The sequence below is a fragment of the Dicentrarchus labrax genome, unplaced genomic scaffold (genome assembly GCF_905237075.1).
Source record: "Dicentrarchus labrax unplaced genomic scaffold, dlabrax2021, whole genome shotgun sequence".
Lineage (NCBI taxonomy): Eukaryota > Metazoa > Chordata > Actinopteri > Moronidae > Dicentrarchus > Dicentrarchus labrax.
The window spans coordinates 36,686,555-36,705,536 of NW_026136719.1; the positions used below are offsets into that span (position 1 = coordinate 36,686,555).

At 41.6% G+C, this 18,982-nt stretch overlaps 1 protein-coding gene across 1 annotated transcript in view; it reads left to right on the plus strand.

Annotated features, from left to right (window-relative positions):
• The first annotated feature begins 854 nt into the window (after window positions 1–854).
• meis2b (Meis homeobox 2b) overlaps window positions 855–18,982 on the plus strand; it is a 30,297-nt gene continuing 12,169 nt past the window's right edge. The window contains exons 1-8 of the mRNA XM_051378585.1: window positions 855–1,290; window positions 1,607–1,839; window positions 2,277–2,418; window positions 2,642–2,692; window positions 2,875–2,925; window positions 3,015–3,161; window positions 8,503–8,617; window positions 16,729–16,868. Of these exons, the coding sequence (XP_051234545.1) occupies window positions 1,279–1,290; window positions 1,607–1,839; window positions 2,277–2,418; window positions 2,642–2,692; window positions 2,875–2,925; window positions 3,015–3,161; window positions 8,503–8,617; window positions 16,729–16,868 (891 nt within the window). The 5' untranslated portion in view covers window positions 855–1,278. The remainder of the gene's footprint in view (window positions 1,291–1,606; window positions 1,840–2,276; window positions 2,419–2,641; window positions 2,693–2,874; window positions 2,926–3,014; window positions 3,162–8,502; window positions 8,618–16,728; window positions 16,869–18,982) is intronic.

The window sequence follows — 18,982 nt, forward strand, 5'->3', positions numbered from 1 at the left end:
ACCCTCCTTGCTGTTCCTAGCATACAGGAGGCCCTATCTAGAGCCAGTTTTTGGTTAAAAAAATGCTGATTATACACTAATGAAAACATCACCCACACACCTATGAATATTATATTCCATTTCTGACAACAGATCCTCCTAAACATTACACACTGGAGCTTTAATACATGAGAGTGGGGGGGATATTTAATCTCAGTGACTGTTCAAAGAAATATGCAGTCTGCAGGGAGCCTCAAACAAGAATATAAGAATTCCAAGTGTAATTCTTTGTTTATGATTTTATTTCTTGTCCAAAGTCAAGTATTTATTGGAATCATATCATCTCCTATAGACAGGAAGACAACGCTGCATGTTCATTAAGTGTAGGAATACACTGAATTCAGACAGTGTCCTATTTAAAATGCAGTGTTAAAGTTAACTTAAAGATCAGTTTGTCTATTTATCTGCACATTTTCACATTGCACACTGCTCAAACATAAATGCACTTATCTACCTTGAATGTTAGAGGGGGTAGGGGTGTGCTTAGGGCCCCAAAACAACCCTGACACAAGCTTCCAACTGTAAAATAACAGTCTACATTATTTTGTCTCTCCTTTTTATTCTTTTTTCATATTTCACCACATTTTCTATTCTGCTATCGCCCTGTAAAATGTTTACACGTTAGATGTATAATATAATATATAGAATTTCAATTTTACGACCCCTTTTTACGGGATCAAAACAGGTTTAGTGGTCCGGGTTTATTTTGAAAGTAATGACCGGAAGACAGCGTTTAAAGACACAGCACCTTGTCAGTAGGCATGGGGTGGTCTCACCCTCCCCACTCCTCCACGTTCCGTCATCAGCGTGTCCCGCAGATCACAGATCTCCTATAAGCGGCTCCCCGGCCGACGTGCGGACAGTGAGCGTGTCGGCGCGCAGAGACATGGACAGGAGGGCACACTGAGAGCAGCAGAGGACTTAAAGCCGCGGAGCGCATTCCTGTGAAAGGAACAACTCGGAACTAACATCAAACACTCACATCTGACATATTATCACTAATCCCCTTTGCTGAAGACCCGCGGGAAGCCAGTTTGCCGGTTGCCAGTGCGCGTTTTGGCACTTTGGATACGCGAGGACAGATGCTGTTTTTGTTCACTTCGCATTGATTTTGATCATTATTGACTTGCTCCATGCCAAAGAACAGGCCAGGATTATAATTCCCTGTTGGATTTAAAAGTCATCGATTTTACATCAGCACCAAACTTCTCTTTACGCGTCTGAAGTTTGCGCACGGAGATGGCGCAAAGGGTACGTCTGATTTGACAGATCATTTTTGAATTTTCATAATTGAAATGGTTTGCACAGGATTATTCATTTTCAGCATAGATCATTTTACATCCTTAAGGCGGATTCAAGTGATTAACTTCAGGTAAATGCATGCAGGAAAATATGAGGGGGACTTGTGAGAATTCAGAAAGTGTTTCTATAGTCTTATATAAATGTCTACGCTCTTTACAGTAATGCCTGTATTACGAACACAATAAACACATTATAGGAATATAACGGTGCCGGGTAAAGTTTGTTTTTTCCCTGCCCTAAATGTCATCTCCAACTTTAACCCTAGTACGATGAGCTGGCTCATTACGGCGGCGCGATGGACGGAGTCGGAGTCCCCACCTCCATGTACGGAGACCCGCACGCCCCCCGGCCCTTGCCCCAGGTCCACCACCTGAACCACGGGCCGCCCCCGCACCCGACGCAGCACTACGGAGCCCACGCGCCGCACAACATCATGCCTACCAGCATGGGCAGCGCCGTCAACGACGCACTGAAAAGGGACAAGGACCAAATCTACGGGTGTGGATATAATAAGAATATTACTGTGCACACAAATATTTGGTTCCTATTTAATATGCACAAAGCTTATTTAAAAATGCAGATATTTCACATACAGATATGTCACATAATATATAACTAATCATATTTTCTGCTCATGAGATGTCATTTTCGATGCATTTCTGCTGCTTGAAACAAGAGAGAATTACGCACATTATTCATGAGGATTGCTACCATTCTCTGAACAAGTTGTTTGCATTGGAAACAAATGAAATAATATCACTGCAGCGGCGCATTTCCTCCATCGCATTAAAGAGGAATAAACAAATATTAGCTTTCCTTTGTTACGCACTGTTAATGTGAAATGTTATCTGCCGCTGCCGATAGTTCATACGGGCCTAAACAATGGCTGCAGAACCAACCGGGCCTCGCTCTGTGTGTGTGTGTGTGTGTTGCAGCCACCCTTTATTCCCGCTGCTGGCTCTGGTGTTCGAGAAGTGCGAGCTGGCAACCTGCACGCCCAGAGAGCCCGGGGTGGCGGGAGGGGACGTCTGCTCCTCCGACTCGTTCAATGAAGACATAGCCGTGTTTGCCAAGCAGGTAGGAGCGCACAGGGGGATGATGAATGAGAAGGAAAAGGATCTTCAGCCAGAACTCAAACGCTTAATTTTGTGGAAACAAATGAAATGAAATGACTGTTTGGGTAATAATTTAGTCAGTTTAATGAATTGTTGAAAACCGCCTAATTTACTGTCTTTATTCTATTTTTGTTTAAAAGAAATCCGCTTGCAGCTGACGCCTCTCTTTTTCTCTCCCTCTTTAGATCCGCGCAGAGAAACCTTTATTTTCTTCCAACCCGGAGCTAGATAACTTGGTGAGCACTTCCTTTCATGCTCCCAGCCTTTTTATTACATACAATGAAAGAGAAATAATATTGGTATTATGTTGGTAATTAGAAAATGCACACATGTAGCCATATTATGGCACTCTATAAAACCATGTCTTGTTCTCTTATTATTATAAATAATATCCCAATCCCCCAAAACTGTTTTTCAGATGATTCAAGCGATTCAAGTCCTTCGATTCCATCTCCTGGAATTAGAAAAGGTAACTTCTTTTCTCTGATTCACACCTTTGACGAAGTGTTTTATTATTCTGTGGGAGAATCATAATGCCAGACGCGTATTATTTCGCAGGTCCACGAGCTGTGTGACAATTTCTGCCACCGGTACATCAGCTGCCTGAAGGGGAAAATGCCCATCGACCTGGTCATAGAAGAGCGAGACGTCTGCAAGTCGGACTTCGATGACCTCTCGGGATCCTCCACCAACCTCGCGGATCATGTGAGTCTTTCTTTCATCCATTCTTTCTATTTTCAAATTCAACAAACTACTACCCCCTTATATCCCCATATCATTTTCTAAAAATAGGAAATAATAACAACACAATGCATAATAACGAATAATAATAATTAAGCAGGGTACAGTAAGGGAAGACAAATAATAGTGTGCAAAAAAAAAACAACAGTTCAATAATTATTTAATTATTTTTTTCACCAGCAGCAACTCGATCTGATCGTTTCAGGATTGTTTTTATTAAAGAACTGTGCGGGTTGCAGGGGCGGATCTAGAGAAATATTTATGTGAGAGGGTGGCATGGGGACTTAAAGGGGTGTCAGAAATATGTGAAGATTTAATCACAAACAATCACATACATCAATATTTGCTTGGAAAACGAATATATAATAATATATATTTGAGCTCAAAAACATTATTGTGGCACATTAATAAAGCATTGAATATAAATATCTAAAGGTGGCATTATAAATCAATACATTGTTTAATTACCAAATCTTCAGACTATTCTAAATATTTGTCTTTTTTCATTGAACTTCAGACTATGACTGAGTCTAAATGTGGTCATAATATAATTTTTTAACATGTTATTTTTTAATTTAGTATCAAATGTGTTAAATTTGACAGCAGTTGACACTGAATTGGAGTGGAAAGGCGATTTTAGGGGTAGCAATCACCCCATGTCATTCTTCTAGATCCGTTCCTGGTGGGTTGCTCACAGAGGCTGCTTCTAATTGTTTCTAACTGTTGTTATTCTTATTATTATTAGCATCGGGGCTAGGGCTGCACGATATGGGAAAAATGTCACATTATTTTGACAGATACTACAATTGCAATATTATTCACGATAACAGTGGGAATGATCATTTTTGTATCACAAATTAAATTTTCACTAGAAAATCGCAATGATGATTGTTGTGGTCTGTACGAATCAAACATGTTTTCTTACACCAGAAAAACAGAATTATAAACCAGGGCATCTCTGCAGAGCTACCGTACTTCATTCTAATGCTGTTTGTCACACATTTTACCTTTATTTGAATAATAATCCAATTAACTGTGCTGCCCTAATTAGAGCTGCACAGTAAATCAAAATATTATTGGCCTGCAAATCTTGTTCTCCAGATGTTAGAAAACATGTTTGTTTGGTAACATGTTTGGTTGTTTTAAGTTTAGGTTTTTTATAGTAAAAATTTGTGATGCAAATATGACCATTGCTAGTAATCACATTTCAGTTGCAATATCTGTCAAAATAATCATAATGATTTTGCAGCCCTTGTTAGCATCATTGAAAAGTGAGCATACAGCTGCTGTAGACAAGTGGTTACCAAACTGGGGGTTGGGGCTCATCCAAGGGGACACACAATAAACTAGAGGGGTCTTGAGGTGATTATAAGGAAATAAAATGCGATTTTAAAAATCTCACAGATCTCATAAAGTGGTAAGACGTTTGTTGTGTTGTGTTTTGGTGAATTGTGTTAGAGACTGACATTTTAGATCATATCTCGCCTGTAAATGAGACTGTAAAAAGTGGTCAGACATGATGATCTCCAGCTGCCGGTGTCATGTTTGCTGTTGGGCTTCGGCCCCTCACAGCCCGGTGTTGCTCGGCCAACAGGATTATTATAGCAGGAGTAGAGGGGGTCTTTGTCAGACATCCCCCCTGCTGTGTGCTTTACAGAGCCTCTTCCTATTTCTGGCACCTGTGTTCATTTAAAAATTCAGATGTGGGCGTGATTGAGAGTTACAGTAGCAGCAGCAGAGTGACTGTATGGGTTTATTGACACCCTGCTACAACTATTGATTGCTGGGCTGGCTGACTCCTCCATGGACAGCTGTATTTTTACAGTCACCTGCTCAGCAGTGTCCCATGGATGACCTCCACTTTACTTCTAGCCACGTAGGAGCTTGTGGTTATTACAGACGGGCTCAAGAAAGATTTGTGAAATAGATGAATAGATTTTGGAGACACTTTATAAAAATGCTTAACTAATGCATGAATGAATGCAGGATGTATGACAATTACGGTTTCCCACCATTAATGATAAAATAACTTTTTGTGATTAGCTCAAGTTACTTCATACTTTATTTGATATGAAACCAGAGGCGTTTCCAGAGGTAGGGCTTCAGGTGGCAATGGCCCCTCCTTAAATCTGATTGGCCACCGCATTATCTTTCAGGGGTTGTACCCAGTCCAATTTTAAAGGTATGAAACTAGATGACCTAACGCATCTATTGGTACCAACCATGTCATGATAGCATGTTGGGGTTAAATAACACTACAAAGTTAAGTTAAATTTTGGCTATGGAAAAACTGGCATGGTCACTTTCAAAGAGATTCCTTGACATCTGACCTCAAGAAAATTCCATGCAGTTTTGGGCAAAACCATGCAGTTTTTTGCATGTGGTAGAAATGTTTATTTTCACTTAGTGTATTTGAATATTTCTGCATACTGGGGTCCATAGACAGTGTTGGAATTGCATCAATTGAGAATGAATGTAAAGCTCAGACACGTACTTCGTGCCACCCCTGCAGAACGGAAATGCCCTATGCCACTAATTAGATGGATTCTTCTTAAATAAAAGTTTTATTTTTAAGGACCATGCACTTTCTTAGCCTTTCTGATTTAAAAATACCCTCATATTTTTATGAGAATATACCCAATGGTATTTCTGACTCATTTACAACATAGTGGGTGGAACATTAATTGTTTTTGAAATTATACTTAGTATCAAAGAGGCTGAGAAAATGCTGAAATAAACCTTTATGTAACAAGAATCGATTTAACTGGTTGCACACCAATTAATGCATGAAGTAACATGATGATCTATTTAGTGTAAACTAATCACAAAAAGTTATAGTGACTTTATCGTTTGTTAGTGGTGTTTAAATCATCATGAGCCATGCATTAGTTAAGCATTACTTATGATTTGTACCCTTGTTACATAGATTTGAAGTGCATTTTTATATGAATATAAAATATAGAGGATGAAAATAAACCTTAATTTTACATCTCCCTTCACTCTCTTGAAAATACAGTACAATGAATAGTGGCACAGAATATCACCTCGCTGCAGCTTCAGTGAAAAACAGTGTTGACTTCAGTGACTCCATCATTCTCTTTGTTCTTAAGAGTGCAATTCTTAATATGCCTCCTTCTGCATCAAGCAGCTAAACACAATTTCCGTGTGTGTGTGTGTGTGTGTGTGTGTGTGTGTGTGAGTGTGAGAGAGAGAGAGAGAGAGAGAGAGAGAGAGAGAGAGAGAGAGAGAGAGAGAGGCCACCAGTTGATGTGACAGGACATTCTCCTGCTGTAATGCCTTCCTCCTAACGGCTGCTGCATAATAGATGTGCAGCTCTCGTCTGGGCACAAAGACATGCACAGCTGTGTAACGTACACACACTAAGCACAGAGTGTACAGCGAACTGTTTATCATTCACATGGGTTAAAAAACAGCGTGTGAATTTACAGGTCAGGTTTGTGTGTAAAACAATCATTTGATTCTATGTTTGGTTTGTTGGACTGGTTGAGTTTCTGTAGTGATCACCACTGGGCCATAAGCTCATACTGATAGTTCAAACTGATCTTTTGTTCCCTGCAAAAATATCTTAACATTACACAAATTTAAGTAGTGGTCTATGGAGTATGGACTTTATTTTTTGAAAGTGAGTGAATACCTGACCGTACAGTTTTTCTTCATCAGATTCCAGTCCACATTGACCTATTTAAAGAATTTTATTGTCATTTTCGTCAAACCTGTGTGCAAGATAGTCACTCATTTCTAGAAAATTCCACAATCACAGGAAACTGCACAGTGAGCAAATAGGCCAACCTATCTTTATTGGCATCATTTTTGAAAATAAAAATAAATCACACCTTACAATTAGGAGATAATTTGACACCAATTTGTTTTATTTTTGACCATTTCCTGATTAAAAAACTAAATAAAAAATAATGAATTATCAGTTTTATTCTTAAAGGATGAAATAGCATTTAGACTGTCACATTTCATATACATTACAAGCATGCTTCATTGACCCATTGAGAGTGTAGATGGTTGACAGGTGATATGAGACAAAGATCTGAATCGGTTCTAAAGGTCTGGATCGAAATGGGGATGTTAAATTACACGATTAGTGCTTCAAACAAGGGGCGGGGGCCTAACAGCATGATTTGTGACATCACAAATAGTTTGGAAGTCAAACCTGGTCAAGTATGCAACTTTACAGAGCGATGTAGAATTCTCCTTAAACTGGGCCGCTCTCTGGAAAAAACCTCTGGATCAGTTCGATAAATTAGTATTCAAGCATGTGTTATCTCCTGGAAACTCAGCCTTCACTCACTCCTTCTTTGATCTATACCTTAACTCAAGCCTTGCAGTGTCCCATGAGTCTGTAACAAAACGGCTTCTTCGTTACTGGAGCACAAGTGGCAGAGTTATACATCTATAATGTTATAATGCCCAGTGTGACCTGGTTGTGCTGAACAAACATCCCTCTGTGCAAAATATTGGCGAGAAACATAAAGCTTGTGTACATTTTGATTGCTGTCTTTACCTTCTGTTTGCTGCTGCAGGTCACTTCATGTAGGAAACTATACAGTGAGTCACCTGGATATCAGTGTGAGGCAACGAGCTACTGTATAAGGCAAACACAAGTGTCAGTGTTTGGTAGAAGGACTGTCCTCCGCTTCTGTTAATTGGGTTTTAACAGATGGGGCGTTAGGAAATAAGACCTTCATTAGCTTGATAAACGTGGAAACACATGGCGCCTCTTTGAGTAGCTGTGCGCACTGAGGAGTTGTAATTATTGTGTGGCTGGATAAGAAAAGAGGGGCCATCATTGAGAGGCCTCATTCACACTGCGCCATTGTCCCACGCTTCTTGTTGTCATCTGCCGAGCTCTTCATCTGATCACCATCCGGCAAACAGCTGACGCAGAGAGTCTGAAGAGGGAGATCTGCTGTTTGCTTTGGGCTTACGGCTGTCTGAGTGGCCTGGCCAGTCAGCCCCATAAATACAGGGTCTCTCCCCAGCACTGGTCACATAAACAGCCAGGACACAGGAGGGTCCACATGCTGCAGGGTTACTCACCTATCCTCTAAACTTTTTCTGCGACTATATTTAAACCTTCCTCTTGGACAGAATGGTAATGTCTAACATTTTTGCCTTCCTATGCTAACGCAACTGCTTTGTGTCTTGCATAATGGACCTCATACTGGACCTACTGGACCTTCCTCATCTATTTTTTCTCCCCTCTCCTCTCTTCTTCCTCTCCGATTCCCTATCTCCTGTCCCCTGGTGTGCGGACCTTTCCCTGACCTCTCAGAACCCGGCATCCTGGAGAGACATGGATGACGCCCACTCGACGCCCTCTGTGGGCACCCCGGGACCATCCAGCGGGGGACACGTCTCCCAGAGTGGAGACAACACCAGTGAACTCGGTAAGAGCACCCGCAGGCCTCCTGCGTCCTCTTTCATATCAAAGCTCTGACTTTCCTGTGACCTCTCTCTGAGGCAGGGACACTGCTGCCTGGGGTTCTTTCAAGAAAGTTTGTGCACTTTGTTTATCTTATCACTTTATCTTAATTTGCATTGATTAAAACAGATAATCTATGTTTAGTGAGGAGTGCTCTTGCAGGTATTTAGCCTAACTGTAACCCTAATGTGCAGCTGAAAATTGTTTCCAGCAAGTTTTCTCATTTGCTGTTTCCATCTGTTTTTTTCTTTTTAAATGAAACTAATTTAAAGATTTCCATTTACGGTATAATGGGCTATGGGCTGAGTGCAGACATAATACGGATGTCAAAGTATTGAGAGACTGTAGCTACCATTGAGGAGTGAGTTATGTTTTTTTCCTGGCAGTTTGGGAGTTTTTGCAACCGGGGGTTGTTCTATAGTTTTAAGAAATGCACATGGTGCTTACTGAATTGGGTGATTTACATGATTTCACATATCATTTTAGAATTTCTTTCTGACAGCGTCTTTTTAAACTAAATTTAGACATTTGTGATAGTAAATTTTATCTGTAGAAGATGTCATTAGTATGTCTAACATTGTTGGTTTTGGCCTTTTATGGAGCTGATAATGTTTAATGTGGTGTTTAAAGGACAAATTCTCCGAAAATAGTACTTTAACTTCAAATAATAAAAACAGCAAGTGGGCAGTTAATGTTGATTTTCCCATGTAATTGAGGCTCCATTTACAGTCAGTGTTGGTTCTCTATTTTGGGTCAGTTAGCGCTGGTGAAGAGATCTTGTGAATTGACTCTAGTTGTCTGCTGTTATTGTCCCTCTGATGCCATCCAGCCCTGCTCCTTCTTGTGTCGCCCTGGTGTTCCTGCACTTACTGTGATTTCTGATGTGCTAATTGGAGGCTATAAGGGTTTTATGGCTTGTTTTTGTTTTTCTCCCCTTTGGGCGCAGTAAAAATAGAATGGACTTTAAAGCAACTTTCCACCCTCTGCCCATCAGGCATCAAGGAGCAGAGCACTGAGGAGAACAATAGGAGGATGCTTTGCAAGACAAGAGAAACTTAGAGGATTAAGTGACAATCAGAAACAGATCAAGACTCTCCCTTTGATTTTACACCCGCCGCTTTTCAAAAATCATCTTAGCTTCTCAACTTCACCTAAGACCTAAGAGTGTGACACGTGTGTTTTGGTAAATCTTAATTCAGTATCTAGAGGTCGTATACAGAGGCGAGCTGAGAAAGGCCGCTGTGTGAATAGCTTCTTTCCTTTAGGCTTTTTTTAAACAACAGTGGGGGGAAAACCCAAGGTCCATGCCCTTTTGACCTGAGAGAGAATGCATAGAGGATGGGGGTGCAAAAAGCCCCCCCGTAGGGATGTAAGGACAGAGCACTTTATGTATGAGGAACAAAGGAAAAGAAGAGGGCAGAATGATCAGAGCTGTGTTTGCTGCTGCAGGATCTGTTGCATGCTACCTGCTGCTTCTCCGCGGGCCTCCCTGCCTTGTTTCCAGTCTATTCTCATGCCAGGGAAGAGTCAAACACACAACCTGAAAAGATAGAAAGGACAGTTAGAGGCGTATCATGCTAATGGGGCTCATTTGGAGCAGGTAGATGGCCTCTATACATATCAGATCATAACATGTTTGGAGTTCAGTGCTCGGAAAGGTACACTGATGTGAGTGTGAATGCAGAGAAGGGGTTAGGGTTATGTTCATATGTGCAATTACTCTGCATCATCACACGCTGGTCCACTATGGCAGTGTCATGTTTCAACAAGTGCTTGGTAAAAGTTTGGTTAGGTTAAGGCAACAAAACTGCTTTGTTAGGAAAAGATTGTTAGTCGAGTATGTTACCTAACTTAACTTTACTTACGAACGTTTACTTCTGGACACAAACAGCAGTCTCATGGGGGAAAGTCCTTTGTTTGTTTGAGCCATACATCCACCTCCTCTTATGTTGTGTCTAGGGTTAGGGTTGTGCTGAATTAGGGTACCGGCACCTTTTTTGGTCCAATTCAGGCACTGATTGGTGGGTCCATGACAGGCTTTGGCGTGAGACTGAGCAAATGATGTGCCTTCATCACCAGCCTGCTAGGTTTGTGTCCCTTATCCTTCTAGCAGTCACCCTGGCATTTTTTTGTACAGATGCACTGACTCCATAATCTTGTACCTTTGCCCAGTATCAGTTCCAAATCCAGAAAGTTTCCTCCCTCCTCACTAGCAAGGTCCATATATCGAGATATATACAATGTTGAGTAGGAAGGAACTTTAAAGAGACTGAGGTGATACTTGACATAAGAATACAATTAAACATAATTGTGAGAAACATAATTGCTCCATGGATTATGCTCACTGGCAATGATTTTTTCCAATTCGGAAAATCTGACGTACTTTTATAAGTCATGGAATGGTATTCAAGGAGAATAGCTGGACATACAAAGCTCAAGACTCTGGCTCTGGAAACCAGAGTTTACATCCTGTGTCGCACACGGTATTAGGTTTAGGCAACTGGTTAAAGTAAAGGAAAGATGGTGATTTCGGTCAAATTCGTCAAGTCAGTGTGCCCCATTTCATCCTTCAAGTCAGTGTGATGTTTTTCCCTTGGAAGGAATTCTTCTGGCACAAATTATGCCAAGAGCCAATGTTCAGTGGCAGTGCTGGAAGTACTGAAGTGGAAAGTACAGGTGGTGGATGGGCATGCAGCTGTAACTTTTGTGTCAAGACCAAATCAAACAAATCTCAGCAGTAAATGTTGAGGGACACATTCCTTAAAGTAAAAAGTAAACTGTTAACTGATGCACTGCAATTATTTTGATGGATATAATGTCATCATAAATAACGAAAAGGATTTTCTCAGTTACAAAGCTGTTTAAAGAAAATATCTTAAGCCTTTGTTGGTTACAAATGTATTCATTACATTCATTAATTTATCCCAAAACAGTGTCTAAAATGGGTACTGGCACTTTTGATTTGGTCCACATGAGTACCCTTACTTCTTACTAATTGCTAAAAATAACTACTTTGTTTGATGCATGCCCCAAAACAGAGAGGACACTATTCAGAGTCATTTAGAGACACTGTGATTGAGTGCAACAACAAAACAATCTAAATTCATACTTTTTCCAAAATGAAAGGGAATCCTGAGTGTTTAAAATTTAATGACATTCCAACAGAAGACAGGAAGTGATTGTGCTGTCGTCACTGTAGTGGGATGTCATTAGTCATGCCTCCACAGTCCGACAAAACCTTTTAAAATCCACGTCTTTTGGGAACACTAAAGTGGTGGCGATGTGGCTTCCAGCCCTGGCTAACCACAGGTAGATGATCCATCCACTGTGCAGCTGGTGGTTTGGTTCCTCTGTAAGCTCCCAGGTTTTGGTTGTTGCCTTGTAAGCTGTGTGATATGCAGAGAGGGCTCACTTTGATACCTCAACCCCCAGGGTGACTGCTGTTGACCACAGCTAAAGGGGCTGAGCTCTCTCAGGAATGTTTTGGAAGGGGTCTGGGGGAGGACAAGGAAGAGGCTTGAAATGTCCATCACAAAGACACAAATAAAACAAAAGGCGGTGGGAGTGACTCAAAAACAAACCCTGCACACTTGTGTTGAGAAATGGAATGTGAGGAACAGGATGTGTTGCATCTTTTTGTCACATCCAGAGCCCGGAGTCAGGAGGAAGGAATGTGGAGGTGCTGACATGCCAATGACATCACAGCTTCACTCAGACTGCAGGCTAATGTCCCTTTGGCATCTGTGACACTGTGGATCTCAGAAATGTTTTAAAAAGGGAAGGAAAGACAGCGACGCAAAAGAGGTGGACAAAGAAAGAGAGAAATACACCATGCACAGAGAAAGGAATTCATTGGGCCTGCTCTCACAAAAATAATTACTCGAAAAAAAAGTATTCTTGAAGGTTGAGTTCAATCGTCGCACTCTTGTGCTATGTAGTTATGTAACTTCAGCTGACCCGCTGACCCACTGCATACCTCTCAAAATCTGAAACGGCCTGAATGCAGTTTGTCAATTGCGAAAGGCTCCTTTTTGATGATTAGCTCCTGGTTTGTATGACCAGCAGTTGTAATTAGCTGGTGGTCACACACACAGCACAGGGAACACACTCTTGATGTTGCCTTATGTACATCCATTTTTACGGACACTTCCCCTACAATGTTATGAGTCACGAAATTCCACAGATATCCTCTCGCTGCCATTTGGCATCCAAACTGCTTGGCTTTAACAGCTTTAAACAGTTGCGTCTCCCCATCAACAGCTTCTAATGGCCACGTTCACCTTCTCACACAGAGGATTCCCCACATCTTGGAAACCTTCCAGACTACTCCATTTAGAGCTGTGTATCATGTCTAATAAGGGGAGGGGCTGCAAGGTGTCACTGATGATGGATCAGCGCCCTGCTGAGCTCATTAGACAGGCCACGCTGGCTTTGCATCACTGATGCAGCTGGGAGTACTGCAATCAGTTCTGCTGGCTGCTCCGCACTTTGTCTTATGGACACGTCAACCACTGGCTTCTTTGGACAGCATTAACAGCCACTGAGCTACGGAGCAAATAAAATATGTGAAAATCTACAATGCAAAAAAATCTTTATCTTGCCAAGTAATTTTTGTCTGTTATTAAAATAAGACTACAAGATTATGTTGTGTTTTTTCCAATACAGACCAACTTTTTCTGACTGGTACAGTATATTGAATTTGGCTCAGTTTAAATTTAACTTAAGAAAAGAAGAGCTTTTTAGGCCTCAAAAATAGAAACAATGACTTGGTAAGATATGGATTTCTTGATTAGTTTTTTGCAATAACTTTTTCCCAGGTTGATGCACAGCAGTCTACTTCAGTGCAATACATGAATACTGGTTTATAAACTGTATACATCACACTGTAATTGCAAATTACTTTCCTTACCCAATCTCGAAACCATCTAACATAACCTCCAGTGAAGAGAAGGAAACACTTAAACACATAAACATAATGCACACCCACATGTACATGCATGCAGTTCGTATACATTAATAGATTTTAAGTAACTTAAAAAAAATTAAGCTACAATCATCAGTATTTAATAAATAGCTAAATAAATGAATATAAAATAGTACAGTAGAAATAGAGCAGACTGAACAGTCTGGCATACAACATGATCAGACCTGTGGCAAAGCTATAATTTGTCTAAGCTGTTGTCTATTACTGAGTTAGAGACACCAGAGTAGGTCAAAGCTGTCATTCTTTAACAAACTTGTAATATGGAGCGCTCACAATATCTCAATGGCTAATAAATGTTCTAAATACAGCAAGGAGTTTGAACATCCTAAATAGTGTATAGAGGTATAAATCTATAACAACACAGGATGTATGTAGGGTGAGGATTTTTGCTTTTTATTTCACCAGAATAGGTCTCATTGAGATTAAAATGTGAGTCCTGGCTAAGAAATACTGTACACTGTATAAGAGCAGCAGAGGTATATGGGGGTAGAAAGGGGAGGAAGACTTCTCTTTATATCTTACGGTGCTGTTTTTTTTGGTGTTTTTCTTCTTAGCCCTGGGGCAATACTCCAGCCATCCCTGCGGTAATGCCCATTCCCTCCATCTACAGGCCCCCCCCCACCTACTCCCTCTGGGGTCACGCGTGCAGACACTGGCAGGCAGGGTGGAGCGGGGAGGGTTGGGGGGGCATGGGTGAGGGGGGACAAGGGGGGCATGGGAGACTTGCACGGGTGTACGACTTTGAGACTGCACCGTCACACACTGGTTAGATTGGCCGAGTTGCCGGGGAACAGTCAGAAGCGATTAGTGTAGCAGAGGATCTGCCCTGCGGCTTTCCCCTCTCTGGAGCAGAAGAAAGAGGGATGAGGAGAGGAGAGGAGGTGGACCAGGGTGGGGTGTCGAGGGTGGGTGGAGGGGAAAACAGCGTGCCTTCCTTAGATATAATTAGGCCGGACGAGTCCTGTTTGTTCTTTTCTTTCTTTCTTTCTTTCTTTCTTTCTTTCTTTCTTTCTTTCTTTCTTTCTTTCTTTCGTTCTTGACAAAGATGAACTGTATAAAGTATAGTTTTATAATCTAAATATGACAGTACCACTCAAATATAAAACTCAAGTCATCATTAGCCCACTGTTTATTATTGAGGCCACTCTTTGATTTAGGCCATCATATATCAAACTGACTATCCCTTTTTCTTTTAAGAGATAGACGTGCACCAGCTTCATGAGTTAACAACAAGTAGGTCTTAGAAATGAATCAATTTAATCCAATTAATCATCCATTTTCTTTTAAATTGAACATATTCATTTAGCTAGAATACTGTAGTAGTTGCTATTTTTTCCTGTTTATTCATTCAGCTCAACATTGTGTCAATTTCTTGAAGGGAGTTGAAAGAGAGTTATTTTGTTTTGTTTTCCCTAACCCAAGAGTACAGATTGACAGTTGCTAGAAATTCAAACAGATATGTCAATTTAAGAGATGCTAAATCAAGTTTCAGTTGTTTTTGTGTACATTGATGCAACTAGCTATCTAGTTGGGTATGTAAGAAGATGACATTCCCATTCTTCGTTGGGCTGGTTGGTAATTGGCCCACCTAGGCTGCAACTATCAGTGTTTTCTAGAGCTTTCCTTAGTTAACTGTCATAGAAACCCGAACATATTCTCATTTTAGAGGCTGAAATCAGAGAAAGATTTTTCCTGAATAAAAATGACTCATGATGATGAGAATGATTCCTAAATAATCAAAATAGTTGCAGATCAATTTAATAGATGACAACTAATCGATTAATCGAGTAATTGTAGCAGCTCTGGGCCAAACCAGTTAAAAAAACAGTAAATAAAACCTCCACCTGAGGCAACCTTTGCCCATAAAAAGTAACTTAACAGACAGGCTGTAGGAGAAGTGGAGGACAAAACAAAGTAAAGACTAGAGGACAGAGGCAGTGCGAACCCTGTACCCTGTCTGTGACTCATAGCTGGACGCCATCCGTCAAAGCTCCCACAACCCCCAGAGCCCCCGACCCTAGAACAGTTCCTTTTTAATGTCAATATTCATTAGCTGAAATATTTATGCATGAATATGGCTCATATAGGCGCATTTGATTGATGCATTTCTAAAAACAAAAAGACATGCTAGGGCAAATCTTAAGAAAAGTAGGGTTCCTGTCCCGCCTCGGGGGAGGAGTCTCTCAGATGCATTATTCACATGCCCTCCAGGCAGGCTTTCAAGGCTTCTCTGCCCCGAGGGCAAGAAAAATAACCACCACTGTTAAAAGTAAATCATCTCGGCTGATGCACAATTAATGGCAGAGAGAGAGAGCGAGCGAGTTGCCCCTTGTGTTGCAAGATGGAGAGAGTTAGCTAGCAGGGGCGGAAATCTCTGCTTAAAGGAAGCCTCCTGCCTCGATCCACGCCAGCTTCCTGCTGAAATCAAACAGGGATGCTGCTAATGGCAGGATCCAGAACTCGGCATGACGCTGCGCTGCAGACAATCCGACACAGACATTGTCAGTGAGGGTGGGGGAAGGGGGGGTCAGTGATCACATGGGAACGTAAGGATGATGGCTTCACGCCCTAACGACCTACCCACCCACACCCACCTCATTCTGCCTCAGTACCCCAAATGACCGCCTCACTTCTGACTTCAAACAGCACAGCGTTTGATGTTATTGGGTTCAGACTTCATTCACAGACTTTTGTTTTTGTTTTTGTTTGTTGTTCATTTTACTTATAAGGAAATCATTAGTCTTATTTCAAACAGAGGTCACAAGTAAGAGTGCATAGTACTGAGTCCGACTGCAATCTGAACGTTCATTATTTCATGTCAGGCACACAGCTCCTGCAGTCATTACCTCATGTCAAACGCATGGCTCAGATTGAATTAATAGCTCTCGGTTTTATTGAGCTCCCACACTACAAACTCCTCTTCGTTATCCAGTGGCCGGGGAGTCAAGCAGAGGTGAGAGGAAGGATCTTGGAGAAATGTAATCTTCCTCTTGCCTGCCCTTTCTCTGCACATTTTTCGTGGAGGAGGATGAAGGCGACAGGGCCAAATTAAAGATTTCTCGTAACGTGATTCCTCTTGTCTCTGATCGCAGGAGATGGCCTCGACAACAGCCTAGCGTCACCGGGCACGGGAGATGAAGATGATCAAGACAAGAAGAGGCAGAAGAAACGAGGCATCTTCCCTAAAGTGGCCACAAATATAATGAGAGCGTGGCTCTTCCAGCACCTTACGGTAAGGGAATCTGTGGCTCAGAGGCAGAGCGGGTCGTTCCTTAATCGGAAGGTTGTAGGTTCTGTCCCCGGCTCCTGGTGCCTCATGTCAAAGTCTCCTTGAGCAAGATACTGAACCCCAAATTGCTCCCAATGCCGTGCATCGGTGTGTGAATGTGTATGAAGGTTAGTTTCTGTTCGATGGACTTTGCCATCACTGAGTGAATGTGTGTAAAAGCGCTTTGAGTGGTCGGAAGACTAGAAAGGCGCTATACAAGTACAGGTCCATTTACCATTTACCCCAGATCCTGTTAAATTTCTTCTCTATACAAGCCACATCCAGCTGTAGCTTTATATAGATTTAAAACACAACACTCCCTTTTCTCTCTAATAGCAACCCTACATTGATTTAACTTAATGCTAGAAATGAATGTTGTCCAACCCCAGCCTCTCCATCAGGCAACAGTTGTTTGAAATAATGCCTCTTTGCCCAGGAATGAGCCCAGGCTAGATTTCTCAAAGGCAAGTTCATCTTTGTTCTATTGTAAGAGACAGAGTAAAGACATACTCACGTCTAAAGGTCCTTTTTGAAATACCAGTCCTGGGTTTGAACAGAAATCAACATCAGAGGCCTTCCGTTCAAAAGCAGCAGCACTGTTTCGGTGCTCTGTGAGAGGGGGTGAGCAAGTCCCCTCGAAGAGAACTTTACCTTTTATCCAAGGTCCAAAAGATAACAGTGCTGCTGCCTCCTCTGTTTTTCTACCTCTCCCACTCTCAGATGTGTTATAACCTCGCAGTTGTTTAATTTGTAAAAGGCCCGCACAGGTCCTGTACTTGGAGTAATCCCTTCCTTTCCAAAGCCCACCTTTAGATTTTCCAGATAAAAAAAGGAGGATAATTGAATTATCCCCTCTCTGTTCACCATCCCCTTTCAGGCCTAATTTGTTAAGCACAAGTGTTTGCCATGGCAGGATGTGCCTATGAAAAGTGTGCAAGGGGACTTTGGCCTCTGAAAGGCCTATTGCAACACCCAAGCGATCAAGCATTCAGCAGTCGTTGAGAGTGTGAAAGGAGCAGGATTATGTTTTGTCAGACGTTGCAGTGTGAGGCCCGCGGTTGGTAGGCCGTTGGTGGCGGGAGGAGGGGTGGGTATTTCTGTCCACCACTAGCTGTAGCCTCCTGCTTTTGTGGTCCATTCTGAAGACCCTTAAAAGATCCCCTTCTGAGGAAGCTATAGAGAAGGCAGCTGTGAAAGGTTTCGATTCATTATATTATTCATTATCGGCCCATTAGCCTGGCCGTAACTGTTAGTTTCCATGCAACCCTGTATTTATACTGAGTTTGGGGAGCAAACCTGGAATCCACTGAAGGTCATAAGTGTCAGAGTCAACTGAAATGTGACTGTTTTCAGTTGAGGTACAAGATTAAATTCCCTGGTATGCTATGACTATGACTATAATATGTCCAAATCCGCCAGAATATAATTAGAAAAACAGACCCCTGTCTCACCCCTTCTTTTAAGTATCTTACATATTGTACTGCAATCAGCACAACTTGCAGTTTTCTGCAGAAGAAGGTCTTTAAATCTGATCAGAAATCATATGCAAAAGACACACATTGCCTCATCAGTATCAAAGTGATGTACAGTAGTGTGCATTGGTGTGGGCAACTGGGCTGGTCATGTACAAGGTATTATTTGTATCCAAATAATAATAATAATAATAATAATAATAACAAAATTGATTCATCCATTTCTGCCAATAGATCCTCCTAAATGTTACACACTAAATATTCTATTCTTTGCAGAGTTATATCAGTGCACAATCTACATAGAAAGGGTCTATCTTCATTCCAGCTCAAGTAAATTGAAGCTGTGCAGTGCATGTGCTTGCATGTGTGCATTCATTTTTGTATTTATGTGTTTGAGCTTGTGTGTGTCTGTGGTGTAACGATATATGTGTGTGTGTGTGTGTGTGTGTGTGTGTGTGTGTGTGTGTGTGTGTGTGCGTGGACTTAGCCTGAAAGGCAGTTTCAAAATGAAGTGCTTGGAAGCTCATCCTTCACTGATGGCCACAGGAGGCGGCTGCTGACAGCAGCAGAATGGGGACAGGCCCGCGACCCTGCTCTCAGTGCACG